At 37.4% G+C, this 15,187-nt stretch overlaps 1 protein-coding gene across 2 annotated transcripts in view; it reads left to right on the top strand.

Annotated features, from left to right (window-relative positions):
• Positions 1-10,830: 10,830 nt before the first annotated feature.
• The window catches only part of COL4A5 (collagen type IV alpha 5 chain), a 228,554-nt gene continuing 224,197 nt past the window's right edge, over positions 10,831-15,187 (top strand). For both annotated transcript variants that reach the window (XM_029930017.1, XM_029930018.1), the window contains exon 1: positions 10,831-11,077. In XM_029930017.1, the coding sequence (XP_029785877.1) occupies positions 10,997-11,077 (81 nt within the window). In that variant the 5' untranslated portion in view covers positions 10,831-10,996. The remainder of the gene's footprint in view (positions 11,078-15,187) is intronic.

The following is a 15,187-nucleotide window of genomic DNA, read 5'->3' on the forward strand; positions in this document are numbered from 1 at the left end:
TTGAATGATGTGTAATGTACACTATGAGCTGGAGGAGGGTAGGCAGGAAAAAACACACAGACATGAGGCTAGAATGGTAGTTGGGACCAGATAATGAAGGCCCTTAAAATGTGCCAAGCTAGGGAGTATGTATTTTAATACTGGAAGAAACGAGAAACCAACAAAGGTTTGAAATCAGGAGACAACATAATTGGATTTGCTGTTAGTAAAATAACTCTGGTGGCAGTGGAGAGATTATAATAAAGTCAGGAAGCAGAAAAACTACTAAGAGGCTATCAATATATGATGATGAGGTTTGGAACCAATAGAATATGAATGGGGAAGCTAGATTCTACAGATTTTTGGTAAAACTAATGGAGCTTGGTGAGAAGGATGTAGATAATGACAGTTAGTGGCTGATTATATAGTTTCTTGCTTGAAAGTGGGGAAATAGTGATATTTCACAATGATAAAAAAAAAGAGAGAGCATGGAAAGGATTGGGAAACAGTTTCATTTTTGGATACATTGTACTAGGGGCAATACAAAATAATAATAGCTGGCACTGGTTGAGTGCCCTAGGCACTGTTTTAGCTGCATTATATGTATCAATGAATTGAGATCCAAGTATGAGGGCTTACTAGGTAATTGGAAATATATGATTGGAGCTCAAAAGACATGTCTAGGTTTGAAATATAAATTGATAGTCATCAATGTATAGGAGTCATAGTTAAAACTGTTGAGGCAAGAAGGCAAAGGATAAAATGCTGAGAAAAAAGCACCATTTTAGGACCAGGAAGTAATGAAGATTATAAGTTCCATGAGAGCAAAGATCAGATAAGACTTGTTCCTCATTGTGTCATCAGAGCCTGACATACTATTTAGAATACAGTACTTGCTCAAAAAAATGTTCAATGAATAAAATAAAAATATTAGAGAAGTACAAGGATAAATAATGAGACATAGCATCTTGGAAGTCATACAAGGAAAGGTAGTTTCAGAATAATTGGAAAATGCCCAACACTATAGTAGAGAGATCAGACTTGTGGTTACCAGAGGCAGAGGATGGGTAGAGAAAGAATTGAAAGAAGGTGTTCAAAAGGTATAAACTTCCAGTTATAAGGTAAATAAGTACTAGCAATATAATGTACAACATGATGATTACAGTTAACATTGCTGTATGGTATATAGAAAAGTTGTTAAGAATAAATCGTGAGAAATTTCATTACAAGGAGAAAAGTTTTTCCCTTTTTACTTTTCCTTTTATTGTATCTATATGGGAAGATGTATGTTTGCTAAACCTATTGTGGTAATCCTTTCACAACACGTATAAGTCACACCATTATGCTGTATGACTTATACAGTGATGTATGCCAGTTATTTCTCAATAAAACTGAAGGAAAATCCAATAGATAGGTCAGATAGAATGGGGACTGAAAGGAATCCATTAGGCTTGGTAGTTAGGTAGCTATTAGTAAGTTGAAAGACAGCAATTTTGGTGGAGTAGCTTCATTCTAGAGTGTAAATAGGCTTAGAAGTCAATGGTTGTTGAAGATGAGTAGACAATAACCAGGAGTTTGGTGGTAACATGACTGACGGGGTCAGAGTGATGGAGAGAAATAGAGCTATGTTTTTTAAATTATTTGTTTTTATAATGGAGGAGACATTATTATTGTTTGTAAAATGGAAAAGAAATCCTAGGAGAGGGAGTGATTGAAGATGGTAAGAGAGTTGGTAATTGCTCTTAGCTAGTTTTCCCATAACCATTTTCTTTTGAGTATGTTTATCAGGTCTTTTATGTACATTTCATTAGATTTTAAAACAAGTTAGAACCTCACTGGGACATACAGACAGCTTAAAAGGACTTGATAGTTTAATACAACATGGCACTTCCCTAATATGTTCTTTTTATATATGTATGTTCTGTCATCCAGACAGGATAAGACAAGTCTATACGCCAAGCACAGTAGTCAAATCATGGAACTATTCACATAATTGAGGCAAGTAAAAACTAATACGTATTGTAATTGATGTTGATTTATTTGTTTCATTCTTTTAAAAATTTTTATTCAATTTATTAAACTAAAAAAAAACACAGTTCACCCATTTTGCCCATCCCCTACTCCCTGCCTCTTGCAATCACCAATCCGTTTTCTATATCTATGAGCTTGGTTTTTCTGTTTTTAGGTTTCACATATAAGATTGATCATATGGTATTTGTCTCTTTCTGTGTGACTTATTTCACTTAGCATAATGTCCTAGAGGTCCATGCATGTTGTTGCAAATGGCAAAATTTCACTCTTTTTGGATTAATAATATTTCATTGTATCTGGGTGTGTAGCAAATTCTTTATCCATTCATCTATCAATGAATAATTAAGTTGTTTGCATATCTTGGCTATTGTAAATAATGCTGCAATGAATATGTGGGTGTATCTATCTCTTCAAATGTGTGGTGGTTTTTGTTTTATTTGAATAAATACACCGAAGTAGAATTGCTGGATCACATGGTAGTCCTATTTTTAATTTTTTGAGGAACCTCCATATTGTTTTCCGTAGGGGTCCTAACAATTAACATTCTTATTAACAATGCATAAGGGTTGTCTTTTCTCCACACCTTCAACATCTGTTATCTCTTGTCTTTTTGATACTAGCTATTCTAACACGTGTGAAGCGATATATCTCATTGTGGTTTTGATATGCAGTTCTCTGATGATTAATGATACTGAACATATTTTAATGTACTTGTTGGCTATCTGTATGTCTTCTTTGGAAAAATGTTTATTCATATCCTCTGCCCATTTTTAATAGGACTGCTTTTTCTTTTTGCTATTGAGTTGTATGAGTTTTTTGCATATTTTGTATATTGGCCTGTTATCAGATATATGATTTGTAAATATTTTCTCCTTTAAGTAGATTGCCTCTTCATTTTGTTGATGGCTTCTTTTTCTGTGTAGAAGCTTTTTTGTTTGATGTAGTCCCATTTATTTTTGGTATCCAATTCAAACAATCATCTCTAAGATCTATGTGAAGGAGCTTACTGCCTATGTTTTCTTTTATGAGTTTAATGGTTTGGGGTCCTATATTTAAGTGTTTAATCCATTTTGAATTAATTTTGTGTATGGTGTAAGATAGCGATACAGTTTCATTCCTTTGCATGTGGCTGTCCAATTTTTCCAACACCATTTATTGAAGAGACTGTCCTTTCCTCATTGTATATTCTTGGCTCCTTTGTCACATATTAATTGGCCATATATGCATGAGTTTATTTCTGGGCTTTCTGTTTTCTTCCATTGTTCTATGTGTTTTTATGCCAATACCATACTGTTTTAATTACTATAGTTCTGTAATATAATTTGAAATCAGGAAGTGTGATGTCTCCAGCTTTGTTCTTCTTTCTCAAGATTTCTTTGGCTATTGAAGGTCTTTCATGGTTCCATACAATTTTTAGAATTGTTTGTTCTATTTCTGTGAAAGATGCCACAGGAATTTTGATAGGGATTGCATTGAATCTGTGCATTGCTTGAGTAGTATGGACATTTAAACAGTATTAATTTTTATCTATCCATGAACACTGAATACATTTCCATTTATTTGTGTCTTCTTCAATTTATTTCATTAATATCTTACACTTTTCACTGTACAGATGTTTCACCTTTTTGGTTAAACTCATTCATTGGTATTTTATTCATTTTGATACACTTGTACATGAGATTGTTTTCTTCTTTTCTCTTTCTGATAGTTTATTAATAGTGTAAAGAAATGCAACAGATTTTTTGTGTATTGATTTTGTATCCTGCAACGTTACTGAATTTATTAGTTCTAACATTTTTTTGATGGGATCTTTAGGGGTTTCTATATACAATATCATGTCATCTACAAATAGTGACAATTTTACTTCTTCCTCTCCACTTTGGATGCCTTTCTTTCTTTCTTTCTTTCTTTCTTTCTTTCTTTCTTTCTTTCTTTTCTTCTTTTTTGCTTAATTGCTCTGGCTAAGACTTACAACATGATGTTGGATTGTTTCATTCTCATATTAAGGAAGTAATTAGGGAAACAGCATACTTTGCTCCTGTGATCTTGTTTGATTTTAAGATTCTAGTATATAAGAGCATATTTACTGGGGACTCCAAAATATGTCTAAAATCTAACAGATTATTTGTACTCATAATCAATATACATGCCCTCATGCCTGGACAAGCCTTAGAAAGTGACAATTTGTTTATTCTAAAATCCAATTGCCTAACTAGGGCTTTTTATTTTTTTAATGTCACAGATTACTTTGTCAGGCTAGCTAAGCCTATGGACTCCTTTTCAGAATAATATTTTTAAGTGTATTTGGGGTGTTTGGGTGGCTCAATCGGTTAAGCATCCAACTTCGGCTCAGGTCATGGTCTCATGATTTGTGGGTTCAAGCCCTGTGTTGGGCTCTGTGCTGACAGCTTAGAGCCTGGAGCCTGCTTTGGATTCTGTGTCTCCCTCTCTCTCTGCCCCTCCCCAACTCGTGCTCTTTCTCTATCACTCTCAAAAATGAATAAACATTTAAAAATTTAAATTTATACAATAAAGTATATGGGATTACACTGGAAACCAATTATATTGAAATATAATCATCAATATATAAAATAAAACAAATTTGTAATATGCAATTATATATGTTTCTTTAGTAACACGTTAAATACTAATATCTATTTTCCCTCCTTAAAATTTTCCTGTCTTAAAATGTTTGTATTTGATCTGTCAATAATGTAGCTACATTATCATTTATGTGTTATCCATTTATGTAATCATTTGAAGATTCCTTTGATGATGTACTCATACATATGTATCAGTATCCTCAGTCATCCCAAGATGACCCAGCAAATCCATTCCTACATATTTACTCAAGAAAAGTAAATTGTATGTCCACAAAAATTTGCATATTAATGTTCATAACAGAATTATTCATAATAGCCAAAACCTGGAAAGAGCTCAATGTCTATTAACTGGTGAATGCATTAACAAAATGGGGTATATACATAATGGAATACCAATATTAAATGCCAATACCAATAGAATAAAATACTGATACATGCTACAACATGAATGAACTTCAAAAACATGCTAAGTGAAAGATGCCAAATACAAAAGATGACATATCATATGATTCTGTTTATATGAAATACCCAGAAAAGGCAAATCTATAGAGATAGAAAAGTAGATTCATGTTTGCCTGGGTTTAGGGGTGGGAATGGGAATAGGACTGGATATAAAGGATCTTACCAAGGTGATAAAAATGTTCTAAAACTGGATATGGTGATAGTTTTACAACTTGGCAAATTTACTACAAATCATCGAATTGTATACATAAAATGGGTGAATTTATGGTCACAACATTAAGGGAAAAAATTTGTATTTCAATCAGACCTTGATTTGAATGTGGCTAATGGCATTTTGCCTATGCTCTTTGCAGAAGGGAACATATATTTTCTCCCCTTTGCCTCTTCTCCACCCAAATGACTCTCACTAGGCTTTTATTTCAAATATGCTTGGTTGTATTAGAGCTATTCATGAAAGCAGATTTGGGGTAAAGTGGGATGAAAAAATAAGGATCCTGACTACTTTGGGCGCATATTTTAATTGCTGGTCATGCTGGCCTATGGCGAGACATGAATCTTTCTAGTTTTTTCTTTAACACAATGCAGGTACATGCAGATAATAATTTATCATTAGGCATCTTATCTTTTAAGGAATGTAATGACCACCATTGTCTGAGAAAGTAAAATCCTAGAGAGTTAGAGACTATGTTTAGATAAATCTTTGTGTTCTGTGCCTTGGGCACTTAATAACCAAAACTGATTATGGATATTCTGAAATCCTAGGCTCTATCTCATTCAGATAAATTGTCCAAATATTTCACCTCAATGATGATCATCATTCTTTTAAAAGAAATTTAATGGAAATTCATTTTTTAATCTCAGGTTTTCACATTTAGCTTTCCATCCCCTTAAATAGCACTGCTTTATAAACAAAGAGAACTCAAAAACACCTAAAAGACCCTATCTCAAATGCTCACCAATATTCTGTTATTGGCATCTTAATTCTCACAGTGAACAAATTTTCTGACAGAGAAGCACAACCTAGTTCCTTGTCATTCTATTTCTAAATTATTTTTCATTAATTTTAATCAAACAAGGTACAGAGAATGCAAAGTTCTAAGATCATTTGAAAGATGAAACATCACAAACCCAGAGGATAAACTGGATTTAAGAGAAGATGAGAACTATCCAATATAGATGAGAATCTGGTACAAAGAGTAAAAACAAACAAAAAACTTGCCCTCAGAAAAGTCACCTTTTGGGAGCATATCCTGTGACTCTCCTCTTCTTCTTTGCCATTCTCCATAAAATGAAAACAAAATAGCTTTACACCGCCAAAGATATGATGCAGAAGTAAACGGCAGTGAAGGAAGCAGCTCTGGACATAAGTAAGGTAAAAAAAATACTGTCAGTGTATCTCAAGGTTTATTTTAGTCTTACCAGGATCACTGACACTGACATTACAGGTGACACTGGAAAACAAAGAGACAGAATCTAAAATCCACACACCAAAGCAGTGCTTGATTTTGGAGACACACTTAAATACTTAAGAATTAAGGCATAATCCTCCAGTGACTTTTAAGGAGATCAAGTGATAAGATGCAGTGTTTGGGACTTCGCCAGCTATCTAGAATGATTTGTTAACGCCCTTTCTCCCAAAGGACACTGAATATAATCAGCTAGAGTCTGAAAATAAAGGTTTCGCTGGAGGGTATGCTGCCCAAGCATAACATTTTTACAAGTGGCAAGATTCCCAGACAAATAGTTAACTAATCAAAACCTGGCATTTTCAATAAATGTAGTATGGAGCCTCAAGGTAACACATAACTAAACTTGTGTACTGGAGGAATCAGATGGAGAAGCAGGCAGAACCCTAGACCAATACTTTTATTTACAAAGTTTAGAATTTACTTACATAAGAGCTGATGTTCTGAACTCAGGGACGGGGGTCGATGTTAAAAGTCAAGTAATCTGGCATCATTTCTTTTCATAAGAGAAATCATGTCACTTAATTCTGATATTTTCATTTTTTTAATGTTTTATTTTTATTTTTGATACAGAGAGAGACAGAGCATGAGAGGGGGAGGGGCAGAGAGAGAAGGAGACACAGAACAGGAAGCAGGCTCCAGGCCCTGAGCTAGCTGTCAGCACAGAGCCTGACATGGGCTCTGGCTCGAACCCACAAACGTGAGATCTGACCTGAGCCAAAGTCGGAGGCTTAACCAACTGAGCCACCCAGGCGCCCCAAATCTGATATTTTCTTAAAGGTATATGCCAGGGTAAAGTAATCCCTTCTCTCTCCCAAATACAATTAGCTGATTTTATTGGATTGAATTAAGTATGGCTCTATAAATAGTATTTATTTAAAAATTTTAAAATGTTTTTTTACTTATTTTTGAGAGAGAGAGAGAGACAGCATGAGCAGAGGAGGGTCAGAGAGAGAGGTAGACACAGAATCTGAAGCAGGCTCCAGGGTCTGAGCTAGCTGTCAGCACAGAGCCCGATGCGGGGCTCGAACCCATGAACCATGAGATCATAACCTGAGTTGAAGCCAGATGCTCAACTGACTGAACCACCCAGGCGCCCCTATAATAGTATTTAAAAACATTTTAAGTATTAAAAACATAGCCAATTGTTTTAAATGGTCAGAACCAACGAGGTAAATATTTGGAATATGTATTAATGTGTAATCTATATAGTGTGTGACTTTGGCTATTAACAGGTTATTAAATAGAGCAGTGAAATAGTACTCAATATTTGAACAACTTCATATTTGAACTCAACAGCTAACTTTATTTTTTGCCTGCCTAAACAGCTAGTGAGGCTGGAAAACTGCAGCATCTCTGATTATTTGGGTCATTCCACCTTTGGTAAATTATCCTAGTAATTACATTGGAGGTCTCTCCACTTTCTGGGTATCATTAAACTTTTCTTGACCAGATGTCTACAAAAATTCCTCTGCCTGCAGTTCCTAGCTGATTTGATGGATGATATCTAAACAGCCTATGGAATGTTAAATTTTAGATTTTTTTCTATTCTGAAAACTAACTTTTAACTTTATGATGACAGAGAAAACCAGTGAAAGGAAACACCAGACAGAAATTGAACATCATCTAGTGGTATTAGTTCAGTTCAGGTAGTTAAAGAATCCAGATGTTGTCATCTGGTACTGTCAAAGGACTCACAAGCAAATACTTAAGTTTAACTTCTAGAACTTTGGGGGCACTTTCAAGTCCCTCCCACTCCTTGCACTCTCCTCCCACTCTTAAACTTGTGTGCCAATTCATGTTCTTGTAGACAAGGGAAAATTAGTTTCTTCTGCCTTGGAGATAGATGCAGAGAAAGGTATCAGATGTCAGTCCTCTTAAGTCCTCTGGCAACAGGCTGGGAAATGTGTGCCTCTTGTGTCTTGTACTTTTATTTTCTCAACCCGTTACGAAGTTTTGGGACAGAAAGATGCCTGAGTCCCAAAGGCATAAGTGGGACACTGTGCTATTCCTCTCTAAGAACCCCATTAACTTCCACTAGAAAGGAGAATGATGTGAATTCTGCTTCGCAGTGCAACCTTCGGTAACCCCCTAACACAAACACAAATGGAATGGGGAAGGGGTCAAGGGAGGAGGAGGGAAAAGGGTCAGGAGAAGACTCACCGCTCCTGCCAGGTCCTCGGTCAGGCACAACATAACCAGGAGCAGCCACAACCTGAAACAGGAGGAAGGGTGAGTAACATGGGCTCTCTAGGCTACAGGGTCCTACGTCTGTCCATAGCCCCCACCCTTTCTCGCTGCCTGCCCCCACTTTCTCTACAATGACGTAAGTACAACTACAGTACCGGTCCCGCAAAGTAGCTCAAAGTAGGGAAGAGGGAGGGGAGCTCGGGGCAGCAACAGCTCACCCAGGGTACATGCTTGCGGCTCCTCCGGAGCTGGGTCCTGGGAGACTGCTAAGCGCCTCCACAGCCCGGGCTCATCAGGGCTCCTCTGATGCTCGGCGGCTACTTCCTTATTCAGGAGAACGGGCTTGGGGGGCAAACTTGCTCACTTCCGAAGAAACTAATCTCAGCTTCTAGGTAAGAAGTGCCCCAAAAGGAAACAGTCAGCGGTGCCCGCTACAACTTGCCGCACTCAAAAGATAGTTCCATACACCGGGAGAGGAAGGAATGGAGGGGAAAGGGGCGGGGCTGTCTCCTGTCAATCATCCCCCCTACCTTGGGCAGCCGGGCGTCTTTCTCACTTTCAGGCACCTCTGCACATAACATTCCCATGCATCTCCATAGTTCCACGCACAGGTCCATAGAGACCTGTACACTAAGATCTAAGTAACTGCGAAGCATACACTTCCTTAAACCACTGTTAACCATTACACATAAATAGATTTAGGACATAGGACTGACTTCTACAAATGAGCCCCAAACTGCACTTTCACACTTGGCCCAAATGCATACAATACTTATTCTAATTGATTGTATACTAAGCTTTTGGGGGTGGCAGTGGTGGTGGATTCTGGAGTTGGAAATCTACCCAAAGCTGAGTAGAACCTAAGGATGAGTGGGCTCCCATGAATAGGTCCAAAGCCTTGAAAGACTCTCAAGTGTCATACTCTAGGGTCTGAGATAACAGAAATGTTCTGAAGAATTCTTGGGCAAAACTCCAAAAGACCTTCCAAGGAGTCCACACAAAGTATTTTCCGGGCCTGTTGGTACTTTAACAAATCTGTAGATCAGGATTACCAAAGTAATGTTCAAGTCTACTTTATATAGGAAACATCAATCCAAAGGCCATTAACTCTATATAAACGTTTCCAGTTGGTGTTTGTGTTACTTTTAAAGGAAATTGCAAGAAAGTTATTTAACTCCCTGTACTAAATCCTTCTGAAACACAACCTTAATGAGAGTCAATACCTTTTATGTTGTTAAATATAAAAGGTAAAAATTATGACATTTAGTGATGCAGTAAAATAAAAATATATGACTATTTACAATACATCCAATCATATGATAATTACTAACATCTACTGAAAGCTCCTCAATCTTAGATATATGTAACACGCATAAAGTCTTCACGTGCATGTAAGTATGTTCATTTTCTTAATTCTTCAGTTATAAGGATATATTTAATTATATAAATATATTTATATATAGTTCTAATATTTTCACTTATTCTGTTGTATGTAGAAACTATCCTGTGAGCAGGTGTAAGGCAAAGAGCACCAGCAGCTCCCAGAGCGGCGACCAAAATTTGTTTCTAACCATTAACAATAAAATGCACAGCTTCTCTAAGATCCATCCGCGAAAAAAACTAGTCCCAGCTCAGGTCTATTTGTAATTGGCTTTGGGGCTCTCACCAATGAGAGTGGGACTGGGCAGGGAAGAGTAATACCAATGAAAGGTGCAAGTGAACAAATAGAAAAAGCTTCCCGGTTAGACTTACGGTGCTCGGTCAACTGGCCTGGAAGTTTCCCTCCCCCAAATAACTGAGCGTCACTCCCTCGCAGGTTGCTGGTGCAGGCTAAAGCCGGAGCGGAGTGATCCTCAAATTCCCCAGCACTGGTGGGGAAGGGGCGGTGCAGGAGGAGAGAGGGAGGGAAGTAGAGCTGTGGGACCTGCATGAGGAAAAAGTTTGTAGGTCCGGACTGAAGGGAAAAGTGCTCCCGAGAGACCGGCTTTGGGGAGGGGAGGGGGGAGGGAAGAAGAGCTTCTCCTTATTTTTTTCTTTTCCATTTTTTAAAATTTATTTTTTATTATTACCTTTTTTTTTTTTTAACCCCTGCTCAACTCTTAAAAAGCTTTCTCCTCACCTAAGCCGAAGGGCACAATTGGGACACCCTCGCTGTCCCTCTCCGACTCCAGCTCTCCCCCATATACCCTCAAGATTATGTCAGTCGGTCCGAGCTAGCCAGGGATTTCGTGCGGGTGCTGAAGGAGCTGCGGGAGCCGGAGAAGAATGCAACTGCGTGGAGTCAGCCTGGCTGCCGGCTTGTTCTTACTGGCCCTGAGTCTTTGGGGGCAGCCTGCAGGGGCTGCGGTAAGTCCTTCTTTCTACCTCCCCCTCTCCATGGGTCCCCTCCCCCCATGTCACTTCACTCTCCCGCAGAAATTACTTTTTTGTCCCTTTACCTTCCTTTCTCCTTGGCCTTGGCCAGGGAATTCCAGTCTACCCTCACTTGCTTAGGAAAACAAAAAACAAACATTATTTACAACACTGGTAACTCAAGCCTTCTCCAGCCCAGGGGGAGAGGTTTACGTTTAAAAATAGGGCTGTTTGCTTTCCTGCAGCTAGCCGCTCGGGGGGCCGGAGCGGAGCCGCGGTGGGGGACGCCAGTGAACAGATCACCAGGCTCTGGAGGGTATTTGAAACTTTTCCTCCCCACCCTGTGCCCTGGGGGTTCCCTGCCTGCCGGCTAACTAGTTGTGCCCAACCCACGCACTCTTTAAAGTTGGGCTATAGCGTTAATATTTCGGCTTTTCCGAATCCAGCTGCCATCAAAGTGCTGAGCGCGCCCAGGAAGTGCTTCCCTTTGCCCCTTCCTTAAGCAGCACGAATCTGCCCTCACCTCTGGCTGGGAAAGCCTCCATAGAGACCTCGTCCCCTTTTTGACATCCTAATTGCCAAAGCTCAGGTAACACACCAAAGAAGGAGGAGAGCGAGACGGATGGCCTCAGGCGTCAGGTCTTATGCGTCTTTTTTTTTTTTTTTTTTAATTTTAAGTTCTGGGTTTCTGTTCGTTGTTTACCTGAAACAAACAAACAAACAAAACGAAGGCACCTAAACAAATCGAGAATATGCCCATGGCCTGTTTACAGGAAAGGAATTATCTTTTTTCTGAGAATGAGTGTTCTGGTTTAAAGAACAGTGGATAAGGATGCACATGTAAAATGACAGAGCAGAAAGTTCCACTCGGTTTTTAGGAATGGAGAATTGAAACCCCAATATATCTCCTAGAAGGATCTCTGGGTAGTCCCACCCACTCTCTTTCTGGGGAAGAGGCAGATATAAAGGAATGAATGGCTTTGTTAAAGAAAGTGTTCTCCCGCCAGAAGCCCATCATTTTTCATTTCACTTAACCTCTAAAGAATTAAGTAGTGAAAGATTATTTAAAAGTTATATTTGAGTGATTGTAATGGGTTGTTTTAAAAACAGCTTAATGTGAAATCATTGCTTAGGCCTTCAACGTGGTTAAGTGACTTGCCACTTTTTTGTACTATATGCAGCTGCTATGTTATGGCTTATCTGGGTGCACTTTTAAGTTACCTGTTTGGTTTCTCTATACACTCAGCATACCTCAGATTACATTTCCCTCCTTTTATTCTCCAGAAAATGTGTACTCAAGGTATGAAAACTAACTTTCATATTACTCTAAGCACAGCATAATTATGAACGCAAATCTGCTGAAAAACCATGAATATCAAGTATTTGTAACTACACTTGTAATTGCCTCCAAAAAATTAGATAGATGACTTAAAATTGCTTTTTTGATGCAGAGCATCTTAATGGGGTAAGGTTTTGCCACTCAATAATGCTTATAGACCCTTGGATAAGACTACAATTGTGTTGTTGAAAATAGTTACTTTTAAAAACATTTTCTTGCTGCTTTCTGCTTATGGCATTTGGCTCAGGGGCAAAGGTTTTATGAATGTTTGATTAAATATTTCTAATTTTTTTCTATGACATTGCTATTAGTAAATGTGCACCAGATTCCACTTGTACAGGTATGTATAACAATACTATACATCAATTTGAATTAAATCATTTTATATTAAAAGTGATATCTCTTTTAATGGCTGACAAAACTTGGGAACAAGCTTGTTTTCTTGGACTCTTTAATGATTGAGTGTTTGTGAAGTCATTACAGAGGATACCATACAATTTGTTCCTTTTCCTTTCTATGTAATTTTAAAAGAGCATTTTTGTATCCCATTTCTCTATCATTAGGACACCAGGCCTGTAGTAAAGCCAGGGATTTTCCACACATCAATATCCTAGTTAGATGAAATGTTTTAATCTTGTAGATATTTATATATGTATCTGTCCTTTGTGTAAGAGTGTGTACATTTTTTTCTGTGTTTTTATTTGGCTTTTGATGTTTGTATATACAACACATAAGACTCTTTACCTGAGTTAACATTGATAACTTGATTCAGGTCGTGTCTGCCAGGTTTATATGCCATAAAGTCACTATTTTTTCCTTTTCATAATTACAGAGTGAGTGGATCTTGTGAGACTGTGTGGGGTGATATTGTGAGACAACGTAAATATCCTGTTTCTCATCATACTTTTGCCTGCTAATTTTAGCATCTATTGAGGATTCCAGCCTGAATAATTCTTACTCTGACATTTGCCAAATGGTGATTTTCAGTTTTTAACATTTTCTGTGTTTAATAATTGAATTCTTATGTAACAAAGAACTTTATGTTCTCTGCTATTTATTTATTATCTATTCAGTTATTTATAGCAATATGGAATTATGATATTTATTTTACTCTACGAATTATGAATTTTGTTGTTTTTTTTTTTTTTTTTTTTGCTGAAATTACCCCAGATTTGCCCAACAGGAGCCTCTTCCAGTTGGCTCCTGTGTCCTTTCACTGTGTCCCTATCATGTTTTCAGCATTCCCTTATGTTCTGGTACCACAAGATGTTCCAGCCTCATTTTCCTACTTTCTCTACCCCAACCTTAGAATTATCCATTTCTCCAGGGAGGTTTGATTCTTTTATTGGTTAATGGTGTTTAGATATCAAGGTCTGGGTGGTTGGTGTGCTCATTGCTATTGAGGTGTCATTGCATCTATGCCTCTCAGCAGACAAAACATAGATACATACCCACGTCTATATCTGTTTTTTTTATAATCTATCTTTGTATGTATATATGATTAAATACCACGAATTTGCACTTATATCACTGATTCCAGTCCAAGACCACAGAATAAGAATACATCTTTGATGTTATGGAATCTCACTGCTTTCTGGTATCTCTCCTTGGACATCTTTTGTGGGCTTTGGAGAGGTCTTCTATAGTCTTTAAAAGCTTGGCCTCTGGAGTCAATTCCCTTATTGGCAAAAGGGAGTGAGTGGTACCTATGTCATAGATTGTTCTGTGAATAAAATGAGAAGAGCTACGTAAAGCACTGAGAATAATACTTGGCAAATAAGGAATAGATTGAAGATTTCATTATTGTCATTACAAACTATGGGGGTGCCTGGGTGGTTCAGTTGGTTAAGAGGCTGGTTTCAGCTCAGGTCATGATCTTACAGTTCATGAGTTCAAGCCCTGCTTCGGACTCTGTGCTGACAGAGCCTGGAGCCTGCTTCTGATTCTATGTCTCCCTCTCTCTCTGCCCCTCCCTCGCTCTTGCTCTGTCTCTCTCTCAAAAACAAATAAAACATTAAAAAAAACTGTTGACTTGCCATTAATGCATTAACTCTCAAAGTCTCTGCCTGATTTTCAGGGTCTATCATTATCTTTCCCCCCATCCAACCTTATTTTTCATTACATTTTATAATATACGTTCTCCATTGAAGCCTATGTGAGCTTTCCTAGAATCTCTTGATTACTGCATACATATTTTGCCTCTCCATTTTGATTAGAATCCTATCTATCTACATCTTTACTCAGTTTCAGTGTGATGTTTATATTCATCCAGCAGATATTTATTCAGCAACTTACGAGTCTTAAGAATTGTATTGACATTGTTTTATTTTCACACTCTTGAATATGTACTGTTCATAAAATCATTTTGTGCTAGACACTGTGGATAAAACTAAATAAGATAGGCAAATTTCTGGCCTTTATGGAGTTTACATGCTAGTGATAATAAATAGTCTTTCTGTTAAACTTTCCCTTACTATTATATACCAATGGCTGATTTTACCCTTCTTTGAACACTTGTAATATTTATACTCTTCCTATCTAGTATTTGGTCTTACAATTATTTTGTTTCATGGGATTTTATCTGTTCTCCCTATTACATCATAAGCAAGAACTGTATATCTGTTCATTCATTCAATCAATTTACATGTTGATTTTGTCTGATAGCAAAAGTAATATACATTCAGTATAGGAAACTTGAAAAATGCAGAAAATTATAAACAAAATTTAAAAATGTCTACAATTCTACCAACAGCATAGAAATAACC

Source organism: Suricata suricatta, chromosome X, assembly GCF_006229205.1.
Source record: "Suricata suricatta isolate VVHF042 chromosome X, meerkat_22Aug2017_6uvM2_HiC, whole genome shotgun sequence".
NCBI lineage: Eukaryota > Metazoa > Chordata > Mammalia > Carnivora > Herpestidae > Suricata > Suricata suricatta.